Source organism: Oncorhynchus clarkii, chromosome 1 (assembly GCF_045791955.1).
Source record: "Oncorhynchus clarkii lewisi isolate Uvic-CL-2024 chromosome 1, UVic_Ocla_1.0, whole genome shotgun sequence".
In the NCBI taxonomy this organism is placed as follows: domain Eukaryota; kingdom Metazoa; phylum Chordata; class Actinopteri; order Salmoniformes; family Salmonidae; genus Oncorhynchus; species Oncorhynchus clarkii.
This window is the reverse complement of record NC_092147.1, coordinates 69,256,893-69,283,326: the sequence shown is the minus strand read 5'-3', so window position 1 is coordinate 69,283,326 and position 26,434 is coordinate 69,256,893. Positions and strand designations below refer to the sequence as shown.

General features: G+C 42.8%; 1 protein-coding gene across 1 annotated transcript in view; it reads left to right on the top strand.

The window, feature by feature from the left end:
• LOC139411484 (solute carrier family 24 member 3) overlaps positions 1 to 20,408 on the top strand; it is an 88,272-nt gene extending 67,864 nt beyond the window's left edge. The window contains exons 3-17 of the mRNA XM_071157923.1: positions 10,820 to 10,896; positions 11,806 to 11,880; positions 12,032 to 12,116; positions 14,290 to 14,393; positions 14,536 to 14,610; positions 15,121 to 15,146; positions 15,255 to 15,308; positions 15,428 to 15,555; positions 15,645 to 15,805; positions 16,745 to 17,009; positions 17,230 to 17,396; positions 17,492 to 17,606; positions 18,105 to 18,217; positions 19,018 to 19,083; positions 19,225 to 20,408. Coding sequence (XP_071014024.1) covers positions 10,820 to 10,896; positions 11,806 to 11,880; positions 12,032 to 12,116; positions 14,290 to 14,393; positions 14,536 to 14,610; positions 15,121 to 15,146; positions 15,255 to 15,308; positions 15,428 to 15,555; positions 15,645 to 15,805; positions 16,745 to 17,009; positions 17,230 to 17,396; positions 17,492 to 17,606; positions 18,105 to 18,217; positions 19,018 to 19,083; positions 19,225 to 19,374 — 1,661 coding nt within the window. The 3' untranslated portion in view covers positions 19,375 to 20,408. The remainder of the gene's footprint in view (positions 1 to 10,819; positions 10,897 to 11,805; positions 11,881 to 12,031; positions 12,117 to 14,289; positions 14,394 to 14,535; positions 14,611 to 15,120; positions 15,147 to 15,254; positions 15,309 to 15,427; positions 15,556 to 15,644; positions 15,806 to 16,744; positions 17,010 to 17,229; positions 17,397 to 17,491; positions 17,607 to 18,104; positions 18,218 to 19,017; positions 19,084 to 19,224) is intronic.
• Positions 20,409 to 26,434: the final 6,026 nt, after the last annotated feature.

Sequence of the window (26,434 nt, the reverse complement as noted above, 5' to 3'; positions counted from 1 at the left end):
CCGTTGGAAATGTCCCTGTGAAAACCAACATAGCTCTCCACGACCCATGCCCTTTGTCCAGAAGGGAACTACAGCCTCTTAATAAAAAATGACATGTAATGCTCTTAAGTGGCTTTCAAACAAGCCAGACCAATTTTGAGCTGATTACATCATGTCATGAGTGTGTGTGCATGCATACATGTGTTGCTAATTTACGACAGGCTATGCGTGCTATGTTTAAACTGCAGGGATTGATCTTGTTGTTTTCCTCATTGATGCTCCCACCTCTCTCTAATGGGCCACATGGTTGAGAGAAAATGGAAGAGGTCAGGAGACAGTGAGAGATTTCTATTAGTTACTCTCCCACAGGAAATATGCAACGTGGACTCAGGGGTAGACATAACATAGTCAAACAATATCCAGTGTGATATGTTGCATTAAGTATGGTATGTATTCATTTGTGGATGTCCATCATCCATTTCGTATGATAATGGTAATTACAATTTGTATGATATGTTACGAATTACAATGTGTAACGAATTTGCAATACGTATGAAATGTAACAAATTTCAGTTGGTCTTGGCTAACGTTAGCAAGGTGGCTAACATTAGCTACGCTGGAGGTTAGGGTTAAGATTAGGGTTAGGAGTTAGCTAACCCTTTCCCTAACCATTTAACTAACCATGTTAAGTAGTTGCAAAGTAGCTAAAAAGTAGAAATAGTTGCAAAGGTGCTAAAATACAAAAGTTGTCCGTGATGTGATTCACATTATACGCCCACCCCGACCAACAACCCTCCTTTTACACTTTTGCCTAAAGTAACAATCTGTCTGATGTAGCTATACCAAACTTAGCATATCATACTAATTTGAGTGTCCCTGATTTTCATTTCCTATGTTATGTCTAGTCTATGAGACCAGGCTGAAATATGCTAAGATGTTTGTGTGTATTGTAGGATGTTTTCTGATGCTCATTTATAGAAGTTAGCGCAACACACAATCTCATCAGAATAACAACTCTGCTACAGACGCATAACGGTACATGTTTCTCTCCCTCTGCCTGTCTGTTTCTCTCTCTCTCTCTCTCTCTCTCTCTCCACATACCACTCTGGCACATAACCTTTTCTTTACAAGCATTCTACTTCCTAAAATGTGTTTGCAATTAAGCACTAGGACTGTCACATGATTCCTCCAATCCCTCAAAACAACTCAGACACAGTACAGTAAAGTAGCATATCCCCACCCAAAATCTGTGTCCCCTTAAAAGTCCCTACACTCCACTGGGGCCTTTAGGGGGAGCAATACCCCCTTTGTAAGGAGTAGGCTACTGAAGAATTATGTTAGTTTCCCCTAGACACTGTCAGGAGGTCAGTTTTGTGTTTTTCCCACCATTTGGCTTCTGATTTCCAGCTCTGTGATATATTTCTGTTGTATCAATCAAATAGCTTTGCAAACTTACTATATTTTAATTGTACTTTCAGGGTAAGCCGTTTTTCATAGGATGGCTCTTGTAATCTTTTATGTTATATTATTCACCACAACGGCATTTTTGTATTCTCTTATGAGCTGCACTCTTCTGAGAGTTACTAGAGCTGTATAGGGCTTACTGGTTTACTTAGGGATTCATGTAATCTGTTCATAATTTACACACTTTCATTTAGACACCCTTGATCCTACATTGTGGCATAACACCGTGGGATGTAATCTGAATTTAGATAGAGGAAACGCTGCTCTATGATCTAACTATCATTACTTAGACAAGAGAGACCACGGGTGAGCTGGTGACGTCACTCACCTGCAGTAAACCACAAGCAATGTATCCTAATAAGGACAAGAAAATCCTGCAATTAGCACTCGAAAATCTATAGTGTTTGCGTCCTAGAATGTTTTGTCAGGGGGCCTGTGTGCCCTGCCTGGGAACAATGCATTTAGCAGTGACTTTCTTTGTGAAACTGTACTCTTCCACTGTGTTCCTGTGGCCTAGGTCAGTGGCGCGATCTCAGCACCATGATTTCTTTCTGCGCACGTTGGCTGGCGCTCTGGTTAAATGGCAGCATTACCATGTAACCTTTCGTTGGTTGCTGGTCCCCCTGACCAAACGCGTTTCTTTCCCTCACACAGTCGACCTGTTTCCTCACGCACACAAGCCCGTGCACACAGATACAGACTCAATCCCTTTCTCTCGCTCTCTTTCTCTCTTTCTCTCTCTGACTATCTGTCGGTGTCTCACACTCGCCCTCTTGCTCTCTCTCGCTCCCTCACACTCTCTTGCTCTCTTGCTCTCATACACGCACACACACACACACACACACACACACACAAACACTCCTGATGCGCTGCTGCTGACCTGATCCTTGTGTTGCATGATTTATGTTCTCTCTTCTCTGAGTCGGAAATAGACGCGTTTCCATGAATATGACGTCTCTAGGGAACAAGCCTCCTTGGAGACCGGAACGCTGTAACTTCCGACGAGGAGAAGTGCCTATTTCAGGCTGTGGCGCAGGAGCGGGCTGGAGCCTTAAACCTGTCGCCACGGAGACGCTGATAATTGACAGAGATTGAACTCTCGGGGTATGGTTGTGTTACAAGTCGTATGACGCAATACTCTAATTTAGATGTTAGCTGTTCCATTAAGGGAGACGTGGAGAAGTGAATCATAATGAGTGTGGAACGTTAGATAAATATGTTGTTGAGCCTGGCATACATTAGATTAGATCACGAATGGTATTAACCTCAATGAGGAAATACATTTTGAAGCATATGCAAACAAAACAATTAATAGAAAAACTAAACCATTGAATCACACTTGCTTTAATTAGTTCCAGGAAAACGGAGGTTATATTATTTGAAAATCTCACAGGAGAGATGACCATCCATTGTTTCACACTTTCGTGCCCACTCCATTTAATGAGTGACTAAATGATTGACAGGAGCTAATTGAGGAGTGGTGGTTTTGGCATGGTCTGGGGCTCTGGATGTCTGAGTTAGTGAGCAGGGCTGTGCGAGGTCAATAACCCAGCCAGAGGAGCTCGGAGCTGGGCTAAGATGACCCATCTCACCCTCTCTCAGAGCCACCCCTGGTGCTAATTGCAGCTCATAGCTGGAGACATTCATAGGAGCACTTTGCAGAGTGGTAGAGCCGGGGGATATTCAACCTGTGTGGCTGACCCTCTCCTCTACCCTTTACTCTCATTTAATTCCTTTCCATTCCTGAGGGATGATCAGACTCATATCCTAATGTCACAACTGGAAAGCATACCATCACTAAACTCACTCACTCTTTCCCCTTTTTCTTTCCCCCCCATCCTCTTCCCGTTTCTGCACAATTAGATGAATGTCCGACACATTAGGTAATGCCACCCAGTTGTTTTTAAGCACGTGGTGAAAATGAAATGCAACCACATGTTTCCGTGTACACATGTTTTCAGGAGCGCTATGGAGAGGTGGAAAATGCAAAAGGTGGGAGGCTTTGATCCCTTTTCGAGGGTGACTTCATTTCGGTGAGTATGGCACGGCTGCCTTAGTTCAACTACCTTGGCTATTGCTTTATTGGTGGTCGCCTTTGTCCCATCTGGGAGCATAAGGACCACACAGCACTCAGTCGGTGTCCATAGAGGTCAGAAACAATAGTGTTTCATAGATGAGTGCTGGAATTGTGCTTCTAAAGCTGCTGGATTTTTTAAATTCATATTAAAGATGAACTTCAAAAGCCACATACAACACTGCATGACACCGCTAATACAACACGCACACATATGCATACACCTGATCCAGCGTACACTGGCACGTGTGTGTGTGTGTGAGTAATTTGGGCTTGCAGGCACAATCTGTATTCATATAGCACATTTAAAACAAAGCATGTGCAATCCAATGTGCTTCCCCCAAAGGAAATAAACTATAAATAGGTGTGTATGCGTTCTGTGTGACACGGAAGACAGCTAGCTCTGTTCTCTCTCTAACAATGCACCTCTATATTCCCATCGCGAAAGTCAACAAACCACACCACCAGGTGAAAACCTTCAATGTGATCTTTTCTACTGTTCAAACCTCCTGAGATCTCTGTAATGATGCAGAGAATTTGGAGGACTCGTCTCTCTATCTCTCTCCAACACACCGCCTTATGTAATGATTGTGATGCTTATGTAAGAAGAGAGAGAGAGTAGTCAAGTCTCTGTTGTTCCTCAGCAGCCCTCTACCCCCAGCAAGCCATCACAGCTCACAGCTCAGTTCAATCCTGCCTGATCCAGTCCAGATTTCAAAGTCAGGGATTTGAGGTGTGTGTGTGCGTGTGCGTGCGCGTGTGCGCCCACCATCCACACTGTGATGCCACACAGAAGTGACAGGTTATCTTAACTTCACATACTGTCCCATGGAGCAAAGTTATCACTGATTTAAAACCCCTCTCACACAACAAAACACAAAGCCCTATCAGAGGTGTTGGCTTCTTTTTTTTTTATACTTACACTGAACAAAAATATAAACGCAACATGTAAAGTGTTGGTCCCATGTTTCATGAGCTGAACTAAAAGATCCCCAAAATGTTCCATAAGCACAGAAGGCTTATTTCTCTCAAATTATGGTCACAAATTTGTTTAAATCCCTCTTAGTGAGCATTTCTCTTTTGCCAAGATAATCCATCCACCTGACAGGTGTGGCATATCAAGAAGCTGACACAGGTTCACCTTGTGCTGGGGACAATAAAAGGCCACTCTAAAATGTGCAGTTTTATCACACAACACAATGCCACAGATGTCTCATATTTTGAGGGAGCGTGCAATTGGTATGCTGACTGCAGGAATGTCCTCCAGAGCTGTTGCCAGAGACTTTAATGTTAATTTCTCTACCATAAGCCGCCTCCAAAATCGTTTTAGAGAAATTGGCTGTACATCCAATTGCCTCACAACCGCAGACAATGTATATGGGGTCATGTGGGCGAGCGGTTTGCTGATGTTAACGTTGTGAACAGAGTGCCCCATGGTGGCGGCGGGGTTATGGTATGGGCAGGCATAAGCTATGGACAACGAAAACAATTGCATTGTAATCGATGGCAATTTGAACGCACAGAAATACCGTGACGAGATCCTGATGCCCATTGTGAGGCCCATTTCTTTTAAGGTATCTGTGACCAAATGATGCATATCCATTTTCCCAGTCATGTGAAATCCATAGACTGGGGCCTAATGAAATGATTTCAATCGACTGATTTCCTCATATGAATTGTAACTCAGTAAAATCTTTGAAATGTTGCGTTGTATATTTTTGTTCAGTATATATTTAACCATGCCTGAAACCTTCAGAAGAAATCGATTGAGGAGCTGAAAGGATTGACTTCTAGCTTGACAATGCAATAAACCAAACAGGTGTTCAACAGTCTTGAACTATACAATAACTACAACCAGCTCTGAAGCCTCAATGTATTGGATTGTAATTATGTGTCCAAATGAAAAAGCTTTCCAGATGACTTTTAACATTGGAATCGATTGCTCTTTGACACTTGGTTATAGTAACCATCATGTGCTATGAGAGAGTCTGTGGAGCGTGTGCGTTCATCTCGTGCTAGCTACTATGTGTAACGTGCTTTCGAGTAAAACCAAATCGTATCTTACCTCTCTGACGGTTTTTAAGAGCAGATACAACAGCCGTAGCTCCTCTATCACCCCTTACAGCACTTTGTGTTGTCCTAATACCATGTCATTCTCCCTAGCCATACCAGAGGATCAAGCTTTTTCCAGTATGGCACTACGCACTTAGCCAGACTATTGCAGTATGTACAGTAGAATCGATTATGTATTTCCAGCAATGGTTAATGCAGCCGAAAGCATGTTGTTTTAAGCCGTCAGACAGGACATTGAGTAGACTTTAGCGTAGGGATTTAAACTTGAGGATATCTAAATAAGGGCCAGGGCACTGAAAGCTATTACTGTGGATTCAGAATATTTACAGAATCTATGTGTGATGCCACATCGCCATGGTAACAATAACTTTTTCTACATGGGGTGGGGTCTCGGTCAGCGGTTACTGTAATGTATGTGGATGTGGAGCTTTGTCCTTCCTGTAGGGGTGTTCTTTCCCAGTGCCAGGCTGAGCAGAGATGAGTCTCTGTGGGCATGACCTGTCAGACTAGCCCCCTCTCCTCTCCAGCCAACCACACGCGCTCTCTTCTCCAACCCTGCACCCTCACACCGCTTAGGGCTTAATCCTAACTGGGAAACCGATGCGTAAGTTTTATGGAAATCCTGCATTGGTTCTATGTGATTTTTAATTTAGGACTCAAACCTTGTGTGTAAAATATGTATGCGTATGCTTTCATATGGTTTCAAAATGAAGTGCAAAGATCCTCTGTATGGAGTGGTAAGACTAGGGAGAATGAAGGACACGGTCAAAGATGCCCCAAAACATGGTACAATCTGTCTGGGCTATCTCTTTTCAATGAGGGATTTATTCAGTTGATTCATGGACAGAATTGACCCTAACCCTGGCCACTACCACCACATTTAACCATGGCAAGGTGACTGGGGATAATGCCAAATACAAACAGTGTAGTTATTCCCTCCGTAAGGCAATCAAAAAGGCAAAACGTCAATACAGAGACAAAGTGGAGTCGCAATTCAACGGCTCAGACATGAGATGTATGTGGTAGGGTCTGCAGACAGGAAAACCAGCCACGTCACAGAAACCGACATCTTGCTTCCAGATAAGCTAAAAACCTTTTTCGCCCCACCTTGAGGATAAAACAGTGCCACCGACGCGGCCAGCTACCAAGGACTGTGGGCTCTCCTTCTCCGTGGCTGACGTGATTAAGACATTTAAGTGTGTTGTCGTGTCTTTGGCTATGCCGGATTAAGTGATATGACATGCTATTCTATAAAATCCTTTCTCCGTAATTAATATTACCTGATTGAGCTAATTATGTAAATGTAATTAACTAGAGAGTCGGGGCACCACGAAATAATATTTATAGAGCTGTTATCTTCCGAATAAACTCTTAAAGACCTAGTAATATTTTACATCCATAGCAGTCAATATTAATCGTCACCTTAATTCAGTCTTATCTGAAAGATGTCAATTCTTCACGAACCCTGGCTAACAAGTTGTATCAGCAATGCAAAATTGGGTTCAATTATTTATTTACTAAATATCTAACTAATCACACAGAATTACATATACAAAGAATGAATCATACCTTGATTACAAATAACGTCATAAAGGAAAACGTCCCTGGCGGGCGGAACAGATATGACAGCTGGTTACACAAAAGAAAAGGGGCTGGGTTTGAGTGAAAGAGCGGGAAGACTGAGGGACAAAGGGAGAAGCTGTGCTATCGTAAATTCAGTATCTTATGCATTCTAAATTACCGCCCATTTGGAAAAGGAAAATGCAATAAATATTTACTCTGAGCTGCGCTTCGGTAGGTTGGTGGTAGATGGAAGGCCGTGTTGCCAAACCGAGTCCTTTGTCCTTTAAAGAATGTCTCTGGTGGTCAATTGGATACGTTGTAGTAACGTCGTTGTGTGATAGATGGGCTACTCTGTCTGTTCTTTCCTAGACCACATTTGCAGCTACTGTTGCTACTGTAGTGAATAAGAGTTCAAAGTTTATACCATTCGCAACCAAAGAGCACGCTGAGGTTGGCTTAGTTCTCTAGTTGACATGTTAGTCCTTTTAACGCAGAGGCTGCAGACCTCACGTACTTGGAACGGGAGATTATATTGTCGTCATGGGCTTATATAGTGGAGGGAGAAGGGCGTGTTTCACAGTCTACAGCCCATGTCTCTTCACAGGGGCGGGCCACTGATTGAGCAGAGCCCTAACCTTATGAAAACCCAAATCTCTCATTTGGAAGCTACAATTACATTTCATCTCTTCACCAATAATTTTATATTCAAACATTTAAATTGAACAACAATTCCATGTGAATCCGATAACTACAATGTGCAGACTTTCCACTGTAGAGTTTATGACATCTTATCTTTGAGAAGAATTTCTCAGAGGACAACCGAACTGACATCATATTCATTAAGTACCACCACATATGTTCAATTGGTCGGATTACCATAATATAGTTCATTTCCCCCCACCTTCTGATGTTCCCAGAATCTCTATGTTAACCAAGGGGTTTTCAAATTTCACATCAGTAGGGTAGAGAGAGGAAAAAGGGGGAAGAGGTATTTATAACTGTCATAAACCTACCCCCAGGCCAACGTCATGACAGTGTTAACCCTCAAAGGTCCAGACGGTATCCCTAGCCGCTACCCCAGAGCATGCGCAGACCACCTGGCTGGTGTGTTATGGACATGTTCAATCTCTCCCTATCCCAGTCTGCTGTACCCAAATGCTTCAAGATGTCTGCCATTGTTCCTGTACCCAAGAAAGCAAAGGTAATTGAACTAAATGACTATCGCCCTGTAGCACTCACTTCTGTCATCATGAAGTGCTTTGAGAGACTAGTCAAGGATCATAGCAGCTCTACCTTACCTGACACCCTAGAACCATTTCAATTTGCTTACCACCCTAATTGATCCACAGATGATGCAATCGCCATTGCACTGTACACTGCCCTATCCCATCTGGACAAGAGGAATACCTATGTAAGAATGCTGTTGATTGACTACAGCTCAGCATTCAACACCAAAGTACCCTCCAAGCTCATCATTAAGCTCGAGGCCCTAGGTCTGAACCTGGGTCCTGAACTTCCTTACAGGCTACAGTGGAGGTAGGAAACAAAACCTCCACTTCACTGATCCTCAACACTTTACTCCCTGTTCACCCATGACTGCGTGGCCACGCACACACCTTCAACTCAATCAACAAGTTTGCAGAGGACACAACAGTAGTAGGCATGATTAACAACAATGACGAGGCAGCCTACAGGGAGGAGGTGAGGGCCCTGGGAGTGTGGTCACAGGAAAATAACCTCTCACTCAACGTAAACAAAACAAAGGAGCTGATCGTGGACTTCAGGAAACGGCAGAGGGAGCACGCCCCTATCCACATTGACGGGACCGCAGTGGAGAAGGTGGAAAGCTTCAAGTTTCTCTGAGTACACATCACAGACAAACTGAAATAGTCCACCCACACAGACAGTGTGGTGAAGAAGCGCCTCTTCAACCTCAGGAGGCTGAAGAAATTTGGATTGGCACCTAAAACCCTCACAAACTTCTATAGATGCACAATTGTATCACCGCCTGGAACGGCAACTGCACCGCCCGTAACCGTAGGGCTATCCAGAGGGTGGTGCGGTCTGACAGGGGCACACTACCTGCCCTCCAGGACACCTACAGCACCCAATGTCGCGGGAAGGCCAAAAGGATCATCAAGGACAACAACCCCCCGAGCCACTGCCTGTTCACCCCGCTATCATCCAGAAGGCGAGGTCACTACAGATGCATCAAAGCTGGGATCGAGAGACAGAAGCTGTGGTTCAATCTCAAGGCCATCAGACAGTTAAATAGCCATCACTAGCACCCTAGAGGCTGCTGCCCTATATACATAGACTTGAAATCACTGGCCACTTTAGTAATGTTTACATATTTTGAATTACTCATCTCATATGTATATACTGTATTCTATTCTACTGTATTTTAGTCTATGCCACTCCGACATTGCGCGTCCATATATTTATATATTCTTAATTCTATTCATTTATTTCAGATTTGTGTGTATTGTTAGATATTACTGCACTGTTAGAGATAGAAACACAAGCATTTCGCAATTACATCAGCTTAACGTGTATGTGACCAATAATTTTATTTTATTTTTTACCAAGAATCACTGAACTAAGCTGAAGTGAACTCCAACACAAAATTGGGTAAGGGAGCCATCTTCTTTACCTAAGTGTCTAGCCAACTGTTGTTTTGGTGTTTGTTGATGTCTTCATTTGTTTGTTGTTGGTTGGAGTGTGGTTGAGGTATTTGTAATTATTCGCACAGTGTGTGTGCCTGTGTGTGGAGCTTTGTTTAGTGAAGCCATACTTGCTAGTTGCGCTGTTGGCAGCAGGGTTGGTTGGGTGAGTGGCTCCCTGAGTGATTGCCCTGTATGAGAGTGGGCAGCACTGGGCGCAGAGTGGGCACTAGCCCTAGCACTGGTTGCTTTGGCTGCAGAGCCACAGTGTGAAATGCATGTGTGTTGCTGACCTGCCAACTGAATGGTACAGTAGTGCCTACTGGGAGAATATCTCTGTACTGTACTAAAAGGATGGTGGGGGGAAGGGATGGATTGAGGGTTTTGAAGCCAGGTTTTCTAACCATGATCGTACTATGTAGTTGATTCAGCTTACTGGAACACACTATTTGAAAGCCACTCTGGACAATAATATCTGTTAAATGATTAAAATGGGAATGTAAAATTGGAAGGAGGTAGGGAGGGACGAGGCCATTAAAATCCAACACAACGATGTGTCTTACAACCCTACACAATTCACACATCCTCACCCCTTCTTTTCTCTCTCTCTCTCTCTCTCTCTCTCTCTCTCTCTCTCTCTCTCTCTCGCTCTCTCTCTTTCGGGCCTTGTCAGTTCTTATGAGCTGAAATGGTTGTGTTCGGGCACTGAGGGCAGGCTGAAGCTCGCTGACTCACACAACCTCTTGGGTGTTCAGAGGGAGAATGTCACTGCACATTGTGCAGCCATCAACACGCACATACATTCACACACACGGCTCCCCTTACAAATACACACAAACAAACACACGCTGGCATGTGTGCGTGTACACACACACTCATGGCAATGCTATTTTTAGGTCCTGTCACTCAAATGGACTGTGTATGATAGTGCCACTGCACAAGTTTCTGCTGCATTAAATGAGACAGTGTTTTCTCAGTAATATTGTGTGTGTTTTCTCTCCAGCACTACATGAGTTCCCCACAGACCTGTTCACCAACAAGGAGCGCACAGAGGGAGCGGTGGCCTTACATGTCCTATTTGTGAGTGTAACCCCCCCACCCCACCACCTCCCCGTTCTACACTCAACACACTATCTACTCTACATACAATGGCTACCTGCCATTGACCGTGTGATGCAATGCATTGACAAGCAGGATTGTGTCTTTAACACAGTTGCAGTGGTGGAAAACGTACCCAGTAGTCATAAAAGTAAAGATACCTTAATAAAAATTGACTCAAGTAAAAGTGAGTCACCCAGTAAAATACTACTTGAGGAAAATATACTTAAGTATCAAAAGTAAAAGTATAAATAATTTAACATTCTTTATATTAAGCAAAACAGACATCACTATTTTCTTGTTTTATTATCATATGGATAGCCAGGGGCACACTCCAACACTCCAACACTCGGACATAATTTTTAAACGAAGCATTCGTGTTTAGTGAGTCCGCCAGATCAGAGACAGTATGGATGACCAGGGACGTTCTCTTGATAAGTGTGTGAATTGGACAAATGTTTTGTCCTGCTAAGCATTCGAAATGTAAGTAGTACTTTTGGGTGTCAGGGAAAATGTATGGAGTAAAAAAGTACATAATTGTCTTTAGTAATGTAGTGAAGTAAAATATACTCCAAAAAACGACTTAAGTAGTACTTTAAAGTATTTTTGCTTAAATAATTTACACCACGGCAAAGTTGCCTAGCCATCATAAAAAGGGCAGCGTCTCTCTGGCAGGCTTGGGTGCCAGATGTTGTATAGAGACTTAGCTGGCATATGAGGTCACTGGCACAGTGTCTCAGCTTAGGATACCTCCTCAGAAAACACTGACACATTGGGACTCTATCACTGCATCACATGGGGATCTGAAAGGTTCCAGAACACTGCTGAGATTTGTTTGTTCTTATATGTGCATGCATGTTCTGACGATTTGATTGTGTAATTCCTCTATAGGCAATGTACATGTTCTATGCACTGGCCCTAGTGTGTGATGACTACTTTGTTCCGTCTCTGGAGAAGATATGCGAGGTAAGAATGTAATACACTATTCTGTAACAGGGTCGGGTTCAATTCAACTGGAATTAATTTTAAGCACACAATTCAAGATGTGCTTTCTACTCCCCCTATACTCACTCTCTTTTTCTCTCTCTCTCTGCCTCTGTCGCTCTGGCTATCTCAGCGTCTTCATCTTAGTGAGGATGTGGCAGGTGCAACCTTCATGGCGGCCGGCAGCTCAGCTCCTGAACTCTTCACCTCTGTCATCGGTGAGACGTACAGACACGTAGATGGACACATCCACATCTTTCATTGGACACACACATACTTTTTTTATGTTTTACTTTATCAGCAGTCCCAGTATGTTTTAAAGAGTGATAGTGATATGCAGTACTTTCAGGAAAGTATTCAGACCCCGTAACTTTTTCCACATTTTATTAGATCACAGCCTTATTCTAAAATTGATTTAAAAAAATCTCATCCATCTCGAACACAATATCCCATAATGACTTTTTGTCTGCTAATTTATTTTACTACAAAAACCTGAAATATCACATTTACATAAGTATTCAGACTCTTTACGCTGTACTATGTTGAAGCACCTTTGACAGCAATTACAGCCTTGATTCTTCTTGGGTATGACGCTACAAGCTTGGCACACCTGTGTTTGGGGAGTTTCTCACATTCTTCTCTGCAGATCCTCTCGAGCTCTGTGAGGTTGGATGGGGAGCGTCTCTGCACAGCTATTTTCAAGTCTCTCCAGAGATGTTCGATCGGGTTCAATTCCGGGCTCTGGCTGGGCCACTCAAGGACATTCAGAGACTTGTCCCGAAGCCACTCCTGCAATGTCTTGGCTGTTGTTGTCCTGTTGGAAGGTGAAACTTCACCCCAGTCTGAGGTCCTGAGCGCTCTGGAAAAGGTTTTCATCAAGGATCTCTCTGTACTTTGCTCTGTTCATATTTCCCTCGATCCTGACTAGTCTCCTAGTCCCTGCCGCTGAAAAACATCCCCACATCTACCACCCCCATGCTTCACCGTAGGGATGGTGCCAGGTTTCCTCCAGACGTGACGCTTGGCATTCAGGCCAAAGAGTTCAATCTTTGTTTCATCAGACCAGAGAATCTTGTTTCTCATGGTCTGAGAGTCTTTAGGTGGCTTTTGGTAAACTCCAAGTGGGTTGTCATGTGCCTTTTATTGAGGAGTGGCTTCCGTCTGGCCACTCTACCGTAAAGGCCTAATTGGTGCAGTGCTGCATAGATGGTTGGCCTCCCATTTCAACAGAGGAACTCTAGAGCTCTGTCAGTGACCATCGGGTTCTTGGTCACCTCCCTGACCAAGGCCCTTCTCCCCCGATTGCTCAGTTTGGCCGGGCGGACAGCTCTAGGAAGGGTGTTGGTGGTTCCAAACTTCTTTCATTTAAGAATGATGGAGGCCACTGTGTTCTTGGGGACCTTCAACGCTGCAGATATTTTTTGGTACTCTTCCCCAGATCTCTGCCTCGACACAATCCTGTGTCGGAGCTCTACGGACAATTCCTTCATCCTCATGGCTTGGTTTTTGCTCTAACATGCACTGCCAACTGTGGGACCTTATATGGACAGGTGTGTGCCTTTCCAAATCATGTCCAATTAATTGAATTTACCACAGATGGACTCCAATCAAGTTGTAGAAACATCTCAAGGATGATCAATGGAAGGGCCTCCCGAGGGGCACAGCGGTCTAAGGCACTGCATCGCAGTGCTAAAGGCATCACTACAGATCTGGGTTTGAGCCCGGGCTGTGTCGCAACCGGCCGCGACTGGGAGACGATTAGGCGGTGCACAATTGGCCCAGCGTCATCCGGGTTAGGGGAGGGTTTGGCCGGCCGGGATGTCCTTGTTCCTGTGGCGGGCCGGGCACATGCACGCTGACACCGTCGTCAGTTGGACGGTGTTTCCTCTGACAAATTGGTGTGCCTGGCTTCCGGGTTAAGAGAGCAGTGTGTCAAGAAGCAGTGTGGCTTGGCAGGGTCATGTTTCGGAGGCTGCGTGGCTCTCGACCTTCGCCTCTCCCGAGTCTGTACGGGAGTTGCAGCGAAAAGTAGTATTTAAAAAAGGATGATCAATGGAAACAGGGTGCACCTTAGCTCAATTTCAAGTCCCATAGCAATGGTTCTGAATACTTATGTAAATAAGGTATTTCTGTTTTTTGTTTTGAATAAATTTTTCCAAAATGTCTAAAAATCTGTTTTTCGCTTTGGCATTGTGGGTCATTGTGTGTAGATTGCTGATTGCAAATTGTTTTATTTTATCCATTTTAGAATAAGGCTGTAACATAACAAAATATAGAAAAAGTCAAGGGACACTATGTTGGCCATGTCAATACTTTACATGTACAAGCTTGTAACACTCCATTACCAATCATTGTATAACTTCTGTTCTCTTTCTTTCTGTCCCTGTGCAGGTGTGTTTATCACTAAAGGGGATGTGGGGGTGGGCACGATTGTGGGCTCCGCCGTCTTCAATATCCTCTGCATTATCGGAGTGTGTGGAATATTTGCTGGCCAGGTAGGTTTCCGTACCTTGACTTGCTCAGGTATACACACATACACCAGAAGGGATGAATACCCCGGGTTAAAATGTTGTCTATTCCACTCTCTCCCATTCTCTTTATCTTTTTTCTCTCTCTCTCTCTCTGTCTCACTCTCAGGCGGTGCATCTGTCTCGTTGGTCTCTTCTGAGAGACTCCGTGTACTACACCCTCTCCATCTCTGCTCTCATAGTGGTGAGTGGAGCCGGACCATTGCAAACCAGGGAAGTGAGCCTTCATGGCTCTGCATGGTTAATCCGACATCTGCACAAGTCAGACCATTCCTACTTCTTGCGCTTCGTAGAGCAGAGCTGTTGTGAAGGAAGTTGTCAAGGAAGCGAGTTTGTGTTTACACAGGACATCCCGCCCCCACCTACCATCAACCAATCATGTCAATGCGGAACTAAACGGAGCTCTCCGCATTGTTACAACATTTGGGAGGCGCACGGCAATGCGGTACGGAGCTCAATTGGGCCTCCAGAGGCTCCGTAATTGCGTCACACCCTCCATACGGAGCCTCCGGGTCGCAATCCCAGAGTAGGATTTGGATTTTAGTATGTTGCATCCTGTTGATCAGAGGGTGCAACTACAGTGGATCCATACAGTACTGTTTACATCAGAGAATGGTGAATCACAATGTTTTTTTACTGTACTTCCAGGCATTCTTCCAAGTGTTCAGTATCATTCTTCTTTTTCTCCTTACAGTTCATATATGATGAAAAAGTTTCGTGGTAAATATGGCTTTCACTTTCTTGTGTATACAGTACATATGTTATGTGTTGTATTGTATAGCTGTTAAAAATCTGCTTCAATTGAATCCCTCTTGATGTTTGTTCCAGGTGGGAGTCTCTGACACTGGTTCTGATGTATTTCGGCTACATTTTGATAATGAAGTAAGTCTTGTGTCTGAAACCATCGGTGCACACTTCAAAACAATGAAGTCGGATCCACGTCCTTGTTCTGCCGCTCTTTGTCTAGGTTTAACTGTCGCGTTGTTCGTTTCTGTGTACAGGTTTAACTCGAACATTGTGCGCTTCCTGGAGAGGCGGAAGAAGAACCCGTCCAGCCTGGGGAATGGCACAGCCAGTAACGCCGACCTGGATGACAATTGTGATGCCACCGCTGTCCTGCTGAAGAAAGGTATGGTCTGCCTGTTCTGTCATACGTGTGTCTGTGTGTGTGTGTTTGCATCATGTCTCTCTCTCTCTTTCTCTCACGCTCTCTTGTAGCTAACTTACACAGAAAGCAGTCAGTGTTGATGGTAGATGAGTTGCTGTCAGCCTACCCCCACCAGCTGTCCTTCTCTGATGCCGGCATGAGGATCATGATCACCAGCCACTTCTCCCCTCGCACCCGCCTCACCATGGCCTCACGCATGCTCATCACTGAGGTAGGACCACACACACACACACACACACACACACACACACACACACACACACACACACACACACACACACACACACACAAACACAAACACATACACATACACACCTCACCATGGCCTCACGCATGCTCATCACTGAGGTAGGACCACACACACACACACACACAAACACACCTCACCATGGCCTCATGCATGCTCATCACTGAGGTAGGACCACACACACACACCTCACCATGGCCTCATGCATGCTCATCACTGAGGTAGGACCACACAGACACAAACACACACACACACACACACCTCACCATGGCCTCATGCATGCTCATCATTGAGGTAGGACCACACAGACACAAACACACACACACACACCTCGCCATGGCCTCATGCATGCTCATCACTGAGGTAGGACCACACAGACACAAACACACACACACCTCACCATGGCCTCATGCATGCTCATCATTGAGGTAGGACCACACACACACAAACACACACACACACCACACCATGGCCTCATGCATGCTCATCACTGAGGTAGGACCACACAGACACAAACACACACACACACACTTTCCCATGGCCTTCTGCACACGTGGGCATTTCTGTTTGCTGTGTGGGTATGAAGAAATGATATTCTTACAGCATACTTATGCTGTACAAACATGTTCAGAAAATGGCATGTGTTTGTACAGTATAGGCTATGACTAGAGACCTGTTTTTTGATAAGTCATGTCATATTACATGGATTTTAACCTTTATTTTAAGCCTTTTCCAGAAATGGGAATTAGCAATTTTTTGAGGGTGGTGCTGGTCTATCTAACAATAAAAGAAAAGGGGATAGTTTGATGAAAAAGCTTTAAATAAAGTTTAAAATCCAGGTCATGTGACATGATTAACCAAAACACAGGGCCTTAGCTATAACGTGTGCATGCATATGTGCAGAGACAGCGTCTGATTAGCACCCGGCCGTTCACGAACGGAGACTCGGAGGTCGCGGTGAAAGTCGGCGGTAGGCGGGGCCTGGAGAATGGACTGGGCGGGCCCGAAAGGGGCGTCAATGGTCGCCGTGGTCACCATGGAGAGGACGACAGGGGAGGGGTGGAGTCTGGCAACGAGACGGAAAACGAGAACGAAGACAGTGAGAATAATGAGGAAGAGGAGGATGAGGAAGAAGGGGAGGGACCTTTCGTGCCCTTTCATGCCCCAGGTATAATTCTTTTAATAACATTAAAGGGTTTCAAACAATTTTCAGTCTCTCTGAGCTCTCTTTATTGTGTTGGTCAGCCACATTCACACCCACCTAAAGGTATTTTTAGATTTCCTCAATAAAAGCATCACACAATGTAATCTAAGCAAAGAACACATTGAAACTACATCTCTTCTTCCTTTCTCTATCTTTTTCTCTCTCTCTTTCTCTCTCTCTCTAGCTGGGTGCTGTAATAAGATCAAGTGGCTGTTGGCCTGGCCTTTGTGCCTGCTCCTGTTCTTCACGGTGCCTAACTGTGCCACCCCTCGCTGGGAGAGATGGTTCATGGTCTCCTTCGTCAACTCCACCCTCTGGATTGCTGGCTTTTCCTATGTCATGGTCTGGATGGTGAGGACACAGACACAGACAGACAGATGGACAGACAGACAGACAGACGGACAGACAGACAGACAGACAGACTGATGTGTGTCTATTCCCTTCAGGTAACAGTGATCGGGTTTACTCTGGGTATCCCTGATGTTATCATGGGCATCACCTTCCTGGCAGCTGGCACCAGTGTCCCTGATTGCATGGCCAGTCTTATAGTGGCACGGCAAGGTGAGGACAGAGTACTTTCTCTACCAGGCTGTTTGCATTGCTGCTCACCTGCCCCATGAACCAACACCCAGGAATCAAACAGCTCCATACGGTCTGTGTACCTGGTCAACAGAGAGAGGGGAAAGAGAGAAGGGATGAGGCAGTCTGGGTGTCACCCAGGTCCCCTCCCAACCTCTGTGACAGAGTCTTGTGACAGAAGAAAACACAGTGTGGTTCCTTCCTCGATTTTTTAAATCTGTGTTAATTCCCACTCCCCCTGTCAAATATTCATCCGTCTGTCTGAGAGGGGGAAATGGGAACCACATTCCCTGACAGTCTGTTTGTTGTTGTTGTGTTTGTTGTTTGTGGCAACCTGAATACCTCAGCAAGTTGGAATTCTTTATTGATGTTACAGATGTTTACCAACATCTCTCTCTCTCTCTGCCTCCCTCTCCCTCCTTCTGTCTTTTGATTTATATTTCTCGGCCTATGACTCATCTCTCTCTTTCTCTCTCTCAGGTCTCGGGGACATGGCTGTGTCTAACTCTATAGGCAGTAATGTGTTTGATATCCTTATTGGACTGGGACTACCCTGGGCCCTGCAGACCCTAGCCATCAACTACGGCTCCTACGTAAGTAGCAAACACCATTTCTCCTAACCCTGACTGTGTACGGTCTTTAGTAAACCTCTACTAGCAATACACAATCAAAACTGCCATGTACAACCCCTGTGACACTTAGACATGCTCGGCCTATTCTGAGAAGGTCATTTTGATGTTGCTTTATCATGTGAGAGATGACACAATTGATCTTCTGTCCAGAGCCCTCTCTGCTCATGTCACATGGTACCAATGGTATGTAGGTTTATATACAATATTAGTCATGTCATGCTAACATAGCCATTGGAGCATGTGTTATTTGTGATCTCTGTAGATAAACATATCTTCCAGCTTGGCATGGGAGGGAGATGGTCCTAACAGCTGAAAGAGGGAGGAGAAAAGTAGCTTTCGGCAGTCCAAGTGAAATATAGAGCTGAGTGCACCTGCAGCCCATAACCCCACTAGATCAAACACACGTGGGGGTGCTGTGAAGGAATGCCTACATACAGCTTTGCTGCTTTTGGAGTGTGACATGATTATTCTGAATGAAGGCTTTGACTGTGTGTTAGAGAATCGAGCTGTGTATTGAGGGTGTAGAAGAGGATACACAGAGAACAGCTGATGTACTGTATTCATTTCAGAAGGGCTCGAATTCAAAAGAGATGGCGTCCTTCTAATGCATCAGTTTGGTTGTGTAAAGTTGGTGTTGTTTTTCAAACTGTTATTCTCTTTTGGAAATAGCAGGTGTACACTTTACACGGGTGCAAAAGTGTTGTAAATCAGTTCCCAACCCCGTGGTTTATCCTCTTCTGTTTAACCCGTTCTTCTCTTAGATTCAACTGAACAGCAAGGGGCTCATCTTCTCTGTGGGACTTCTGTTGGGGTCTGTGTTCCTCACGGTGAGTGACCTTTTAGTACTTTTTAAAATACTCAAATGTACTCGTGTTTTGTATTTTACACAGTTTATGCACAATTGAATTTGAATTGAGCAACTATAGATATAATTTCTTAATCTCTTCCCACCTCTCTCTCTCTCTCAGGTCCTGGGGGTACATCTGAACGGGTGGAAACTGGACCGTCGTCTGGGCCTGGTGTGTCTGTTCATGTACTCCATCTTTCTCTGCTTCTCCATCCTCATAGAGTACAACATCTTCACTTTCGTCAACCTGCCCACCTGCAGAGACCGCTGAGGCTCGCTTCTCTCTCCTCTCTGTCGCCCCCTGTCTGTCTGCGGCTCAGATCGTTTTTTTTTATTATTCAAAGCATTCGTTTTTGAATTTCGTCTCTTTTCTTTATGGTCAGTGTAATATGGAGCAGCCCTGGTGTGTGGGGTTGTTTTTAAACAGGAGAGGAGATGATTGGGCACACACATGCGGGAGCACAAACTGACTTGTAAAAAGCTCTCACGAGGACTCGTGAACAAAGCTATTTTTGTCGACTACTGCCTGCTTTGATGTGAAGATTGTTTTTGTTTGGGATTTTTTTTGTAAAGGTGATTGAAACTGCGTTATATTCTACAGTGTGATCTTGATTATATTTTATAATGTAATGTGTTTAATAGCTGCTAACTGGCTTAGAGGATAGCCGGCCTGAAGAAAATTGATAGTCTACTGGAATAGTGTTGTTCTTTGAACAATATTAGCAATGATTTTTATGGTTGATCATGTCAATGGAAATCATTTAAGGTGAAAGTGCCAGGTGACTTGATGTAAATAGTTGACAGAGGACATTTAGCTGCATGACACCCCAGACTTCTCAACATGATCTGTGGGCATTACCCCCCCCCCAATCTACACACACACACAGACACTGGTGTTGAGCAGCAGTATGTACACAAAGATACTTTTTAAACATCGCTTAAGCAGCTTTTATTGATTCTGTCCCTTTTGATTTAATGTATAGAGTCGATTTCAAGAGAGGACAGGATAAATGGAGTGCATTTGGTTGGAATAGGCAACAGCAATATGAAGTCAGATATGCTATACTGTTGGAAAGTGAAAGGTATCTCTAAAAGATAATGAAATGTGTTGAATTAGGGGTTTTGTACATTTTTACCCTTTGTAAATACACCCAGACGACAGATATTTTATTTATTAACTTATTGAACATTATTTATGCATATTTGGAGGGGGGGGGGGTCTGCATTTTAAATCCAAACCAACCCATATTGGTCTCAAAGATTAGTTCATTTTGGAGATACTGTCTGCAGAGCTTAGTGACACCAATACTCAAGTCAAAAGTCACTTTTAGGAAAAACATCCTTTCAACACTCTTTTGACTCTTGCAAGAGAGGAATTTCTACTTAAGTTATTCTGAACATTTACTTTATGATGGACTTGATTGAGATGGTAACAATTTATGGAAGAAAATGTATTGCTCCTTAGCAAGTCAAACCTCTTCAGTGAGAATTTATTTACACTGAGGTATATTATATGTGGTACCTATCCAAGGTGGGAGACTCTGTTTCAATGGCCATGAGTGTCCCTACTTGCTGATTGTTAGGACAATCTCCTGGTAAAATGAAGCAAGCGATTGTGAAAAACAGTGAACTCTTTTTTTTCCACTCATGTAGCTCAAGAGAAAGAGATGTGCTGCTACCTAGGGGCACAACCATGAACAACAGCACACTATTGGATTCCTACAGACTTTCTCCTATTCAAAGTCACTTTTACCAAATGTACATTGCCTGGAAGGACTTCCTGTTTAAAGGGTGGCACACAGAGAAAATGAGGCGTATCTGTACTAATTACTCCTAGTGATATTATTCATAGGAGTAGAGATCATTGAGAATGACAGAGGCCTCTAGTGGCCAAAAAGTCATATTAGCATGGGCAGCGCCATTGAGGGCTTCCACCATTACAATATAGTCAACTGGGTGGGACTTCCAACTTCATTGGCTGATCCCTCCTTGTGACCCTGTTGGCGTCATGTCCACCCAGGTCATCAGGAGGGATCTACTTAAACATGGAGATGCGCTCATGTTGTCACAGATGCTATAATGGCACATATACAAAGATTAGTCCTCGATCTATCTCTATGGTAGGGATGCACTTTGAATAAAGCATCTGAACTTTGACCTGACCTGGTGTTGGTTGGGCTGTGGTAATTTGTGTTTTGTAATGCACAATGTTTAGAGGTTGTGGTACATTTAAATCACTGCTTATGTCCTTTGCGCCTTTAGTTTAAAGGGAATATATCAGACATCCTCTGTCAACCTACAGGGGATTCTGAGAGACTGTTGCTCAAGGCAAGCCAACCAGCAAAGCACCATAATTACATTGGCCCTACAGAAAGTATTATATTTCTCTCTCTATCCTCTCCTGAAAGCAGGGGAACTGTTAAAACACTGGTCAAATCGTGATGTTTCAACTGGTGGGTTTATTTCATAAATGCAAATAACACATTTATTGGAGAAGAAAAACGTTGTTTTACAAACTCTGAATTACTTATCTTGTGAACACTCATTTCATGGACCAATAGCACAACATCTCAAATGCATGTTATAACGAAAAAAAAGTCTCAGAATGTACAAAGTCTTAGGGTTGCATTTGTTTTTAAAGGATGTTTGTTTGTTTTTGTTCATATCATATTTATCATATTTTCCTCGGGAGATTGGTATAGACAGAGCACAACTCTAGTGTCAAAGGAAAACAGGGTTTATCATTAAAATGTCAAATTATTTATAATGCAATAATTATGAGCTTTACAATGTAAATATGTTGTTTGTTTGAAGGCACATATGACAGTTTTCTAGATGGTACATACACGTACACAGTAGCACATCTATCTGTCAATAGAGGAACATCTTTCTTGTAGGACAGACTAAGGCTAAATGGTTTACAGAAATCTGCACTGGAAGCTTGTTATGAAAATGGGACTTATCTAAACATCTACCAGCCTATAAGTTAAAGGCTCCCAACTCTCTTTTTTTTGCAAATATCATACAAATATCCCCATGCAGCATTCAATATACAGGTATTTATGTTGAGAGAAAAAAAAAACTATATTCAGTGGCACATCTATTGTAACTGAAATGTTATCCAGTGACAAGTTCATCATTGGCCATAATAGCATGGACAATATGGTCAGATGTCATGTGTTGCTGTTAATTTATCCCTGTATTACAGCTTCTACAGTACGTTTGAGGATTATGTTCTAAAAACATATACTATACGATCATGTGCTTGAAATTAACCAAACTATTGCCAAGAGCTCATCTGCAGATATGAGTGTCTTGAAGAAATGAATATTTTAATAATTGGTGATATAAACATGGTGATATATTGCTGATGTACATAGATATACATACATGTAAATGTATTTATATATTTAGTCAACCTATCTGTCGAATATATTTTCATAGATGTGATCCTACGTCCCCCTTGTTACCCTCCTTAGTCCTTGTTTTGTGGTTGAGATTTTATTGATATCACTGTATCCTTTGTTAACTCGCATGGATATATTTTAATATAATACATTATTTATGGTAATTATAATGTAATTGAATCATAGTTATATACAGTACCAGTCAAGTTTGGACACACCTACTCATTCCAGGGTTTTTCTTTATTTTTACTATTTTCTACATTGTAGAATAAAAGTGAAGATATCAAAACTATGAAATAACACATATGGAATCATGTAGTAACCAAAAAAAAGAGTTAAACAAATCAAAATCTATTTTGTATTTGAGATTCTTCAAAGTAACCACCCTTTGCCTTGATGGCAGTTTTGCACAGTCTTGGCATTCTCTCAACCAGCTTCATGAGGTAGTCATCTGGAATGTAGAGACACCCTTGAATGAGTAGGTGTGTCCAAACTTTTGACTGGTACTGTGTATATATATATATATATATATATATATATATATATATATATATATATATTAAAGATGGACTAGACGCAGCTGTTAAACTGGATTTCCTAGATGACTGCATTGTTGCTGATAGGATTGCTGAGTTTAATGACGTAATGTTAATCAAATGGCCCAAGGTATGCCTCCTGAACAGGGAGATCTAGACAGAATGGTTTACTTTGTGTTCTAATGTTTCAGATGTTTAGAATCATTTTGCTACTTGAGCATAAATAAAGTAATTTTTGCTTAAGGTAATGCATGTATCCTTGTGTTGCTTTGAATCCATACTAGCTACAGAAAAGCTGTTTTTGTTCAACAAAATCCATTATGTACCTTTAGATGTAACCGAGAAAGGTACAGAGAGAAATTCACTAAAACTGTATTTTCACGAGTGAATTACCTGATGTATAATTAAGCAATACAGCCCGAGGAGGTATATGGTATATCGACAGTATGCCACAATTAAGGGCTGTTCTTAGGTGCAACGTGGAGTGCCTGGATACAGCCCGTAGCTGTTGTGTATATTGGCCATATTCCACAAACCACAAAGATGCCATATTGCTATTATAAACTGGTTACCAATGTAATTAGACCAGTAAAAACATGTTTTTAAATGGTTATACCCATGGTATATGGTCTAATATACCATGGCTTTCAGACAATCAGCATTCAGGCCTTGAATCACGTGGTTTATAATTTCACAATACATACTGCCTCCTGTATTGTGTACAGAGTTTTGGGGCATTCACAACTTTTGGAGCACACATTGGACAAATTAGCACAAAGTAGTGACCATCACTCTAGTCTGCAAAAATGCTATCAGACTCTCAAAATGCAGAATGGTATGTTGCTACTCCCACACTCAAGTAGATGTTCCCCCAAGTAATCAGTCTCAGCATATTATAATGTATTCAACATTCCATCAGAGCTATGTGAAAGCATTATAGAACGTTGCATCAACTAGTCCAAGCCAGGGGTCTGGGGGGCACACTTGGGCCGACGATGTCTCATAGGGATTTTCTTGAAGCTCTATGTTCCTAGAGTTGGAAAATGTGTGCTAGTCCCATCATTTTTCCCATAGGGATTTTACCCTATAACAAACCATGTCAGCATACAACAAGTTATTGCTCACGTATTTCCTTTATTGATATATCATTAAAAAGATTAGAATCACAGCTATCAATCAAATACATTTCTGGAATTTGACCTCTAGAGTACATCTCAGAATTACCGACACTACCGTTCAAAAGTTTGGGGCCACTTAGAAATGTTCTTGTTTCCATGAATACATACATGAAATGAGTTGTAAAATGAATAGGAAATATAGTCAAGACGTTGACAAGGTTATAAATTATGATTTTTAATTGAAATAATAATTGGGTCCTTCAAACTTTGCTTTTGTCAAAGAATCCTCCATTTGCAGCAATTACAGCCTTGAAGATCTTTGGCATTCTAGTTGCCAATTTGTTGAGGTAGAGAGATTTCACCCCATGTTTCCTGAAGCACCTCCCACAAGTTGGATTGGCTTGATGGGCACTTCTTACGTAAAATACAGTCAAGCTGCTCCCACAACAGCTCAATAGGTGTGAGATCCGGTGACTGCTGACCACTCCATAATAGACAGAATACCAGCTGACTGCTTCTTCCCTAAATAGTTATTGCATAGTTTGGAGCTGTGCTTTGGGTCATTGTCCTGTTGTAGGAGGAAATTGGCTCCAATTAAGTGCCGTCCACAGGGTATGGCATGTCATTGCAAAATGGAGTCATTGCCTTCCTTCTTCAAGATCCATTTTACCCTGTAAATATCTCCCACTTTACCACCACCAAAGCACCCCAAGACCATCACATTGCCTCCAACATGCTTGACAGATGGCGTCAACCACTCCTCCAGCATCTTTTCATTTTTTCTGCATCTCACGAATGTTCTTCTTTGTGATCCGAACACCTCAAACTTAGATTTGTCTGTCCATAACACTTTCTTCCAATCTTCCTCTGTCCAGTGTCTGTGTTCTTTTGCCCATCTTAATCTTTCTTCTTATTGGCCAGTCTGAGATATTGTTTTTTCTTTGCAACTCTGCATAAAAGGCCAGCATCCTGGAGTATCCTCTTCACTGTTGACGTTGAGACTGGTGTTTTTCGGGTACTATTTAATGAAGCTGCCAGTTGAGGACTTGTGAGGCGTCTGTTTCTCAAACTAGACACTAATGTACTTGTCCTCTTGCTCAGTTGTGCACCGGGGCCTCCCACTCCTCTTTCTATTCTGGTTAGAGACCGTTTGCACTGTTCTGTGAAGGGAGTAGTACACAGCGTTGTACGAGATCTTCAGTTTCTGGGCAATTTCTCGCATGGAATAGCCTTCATTTCTCAGAACAAGAATAGACTGACGAGTTTCAGAAGAAAGTTCTTTGTTTCTGGACATTTTTAGCCTGTAACCGAACCCACAAATGCTGAAGCTCCAGATACTCAACTTGTCTAAAGAAGGCCAGTTTTATTGCTTCTTTAAATCAGCACAACGGTTTTAACCTGTGCTAAAATAATTGCAAAAGGGTTTTCTAATGATCAATTAGCCTTTTAAAATTATAAACTTGGATTAGTTATCACAACGTGCCATTGGAACCCAGGAGTGGTGGTTGCTGATAATGGGCCTCCATACGCCTATGTAGATATTCCATTAAAAATTAGCCATTTCCATCTACAATAGCTACAATTTACAACATTAACAATGTCTACACTGTATTTCTGATCAATTTGATGTTATTTAAATTTACAAAAATAAAATGGTCTTTCAAAAACAAGGACATTTCTAAGTGACCCCAAACTTTTAAACAGTAGTGTATATAACTCACATAAAAAAGGAAACTCTGATACATTTAACCTCTGTTTGACAAGTGGTTCTGAAAGGTCAGGAAATTACCTTTCAAATGATATATAATATAACCAACTTTGAAAACTTTGTTTAAAAATAACAAATTGTGCCATTGACAATAGAATGTTGGTACACTATATATACAAAAGTATGTGGACACTCCTCAAATTAGTGGATTCGGCTATTTCAGCAACAGCTATTGCTGACAGGTGTGTAAAATCGATCACACAGCCATGCAATCTCCAAACATTGGCAGTAGAATGGCCTTACTGAAGAGCTGTGACTTTCAACGTGGCACTGTCAAGGGATGCCACCTTTCTAACAAATCAGTTCGGCAAATGTCTGCCCTGTTAGAGCTGCCACGGTCAACTGTAAGGGCTGTTATTGTAGAGTGGAAACGTCTAGGAGCAATAACGTCTCAGCCGTGTAGTGGTAGGCCCCACAAACTCACAGAACGGGACACCGAGTTCTGTAACACGTAATGTGTATAAATCGTCTGTCCTCGGTTGCAACACTCACTAACGAGGTC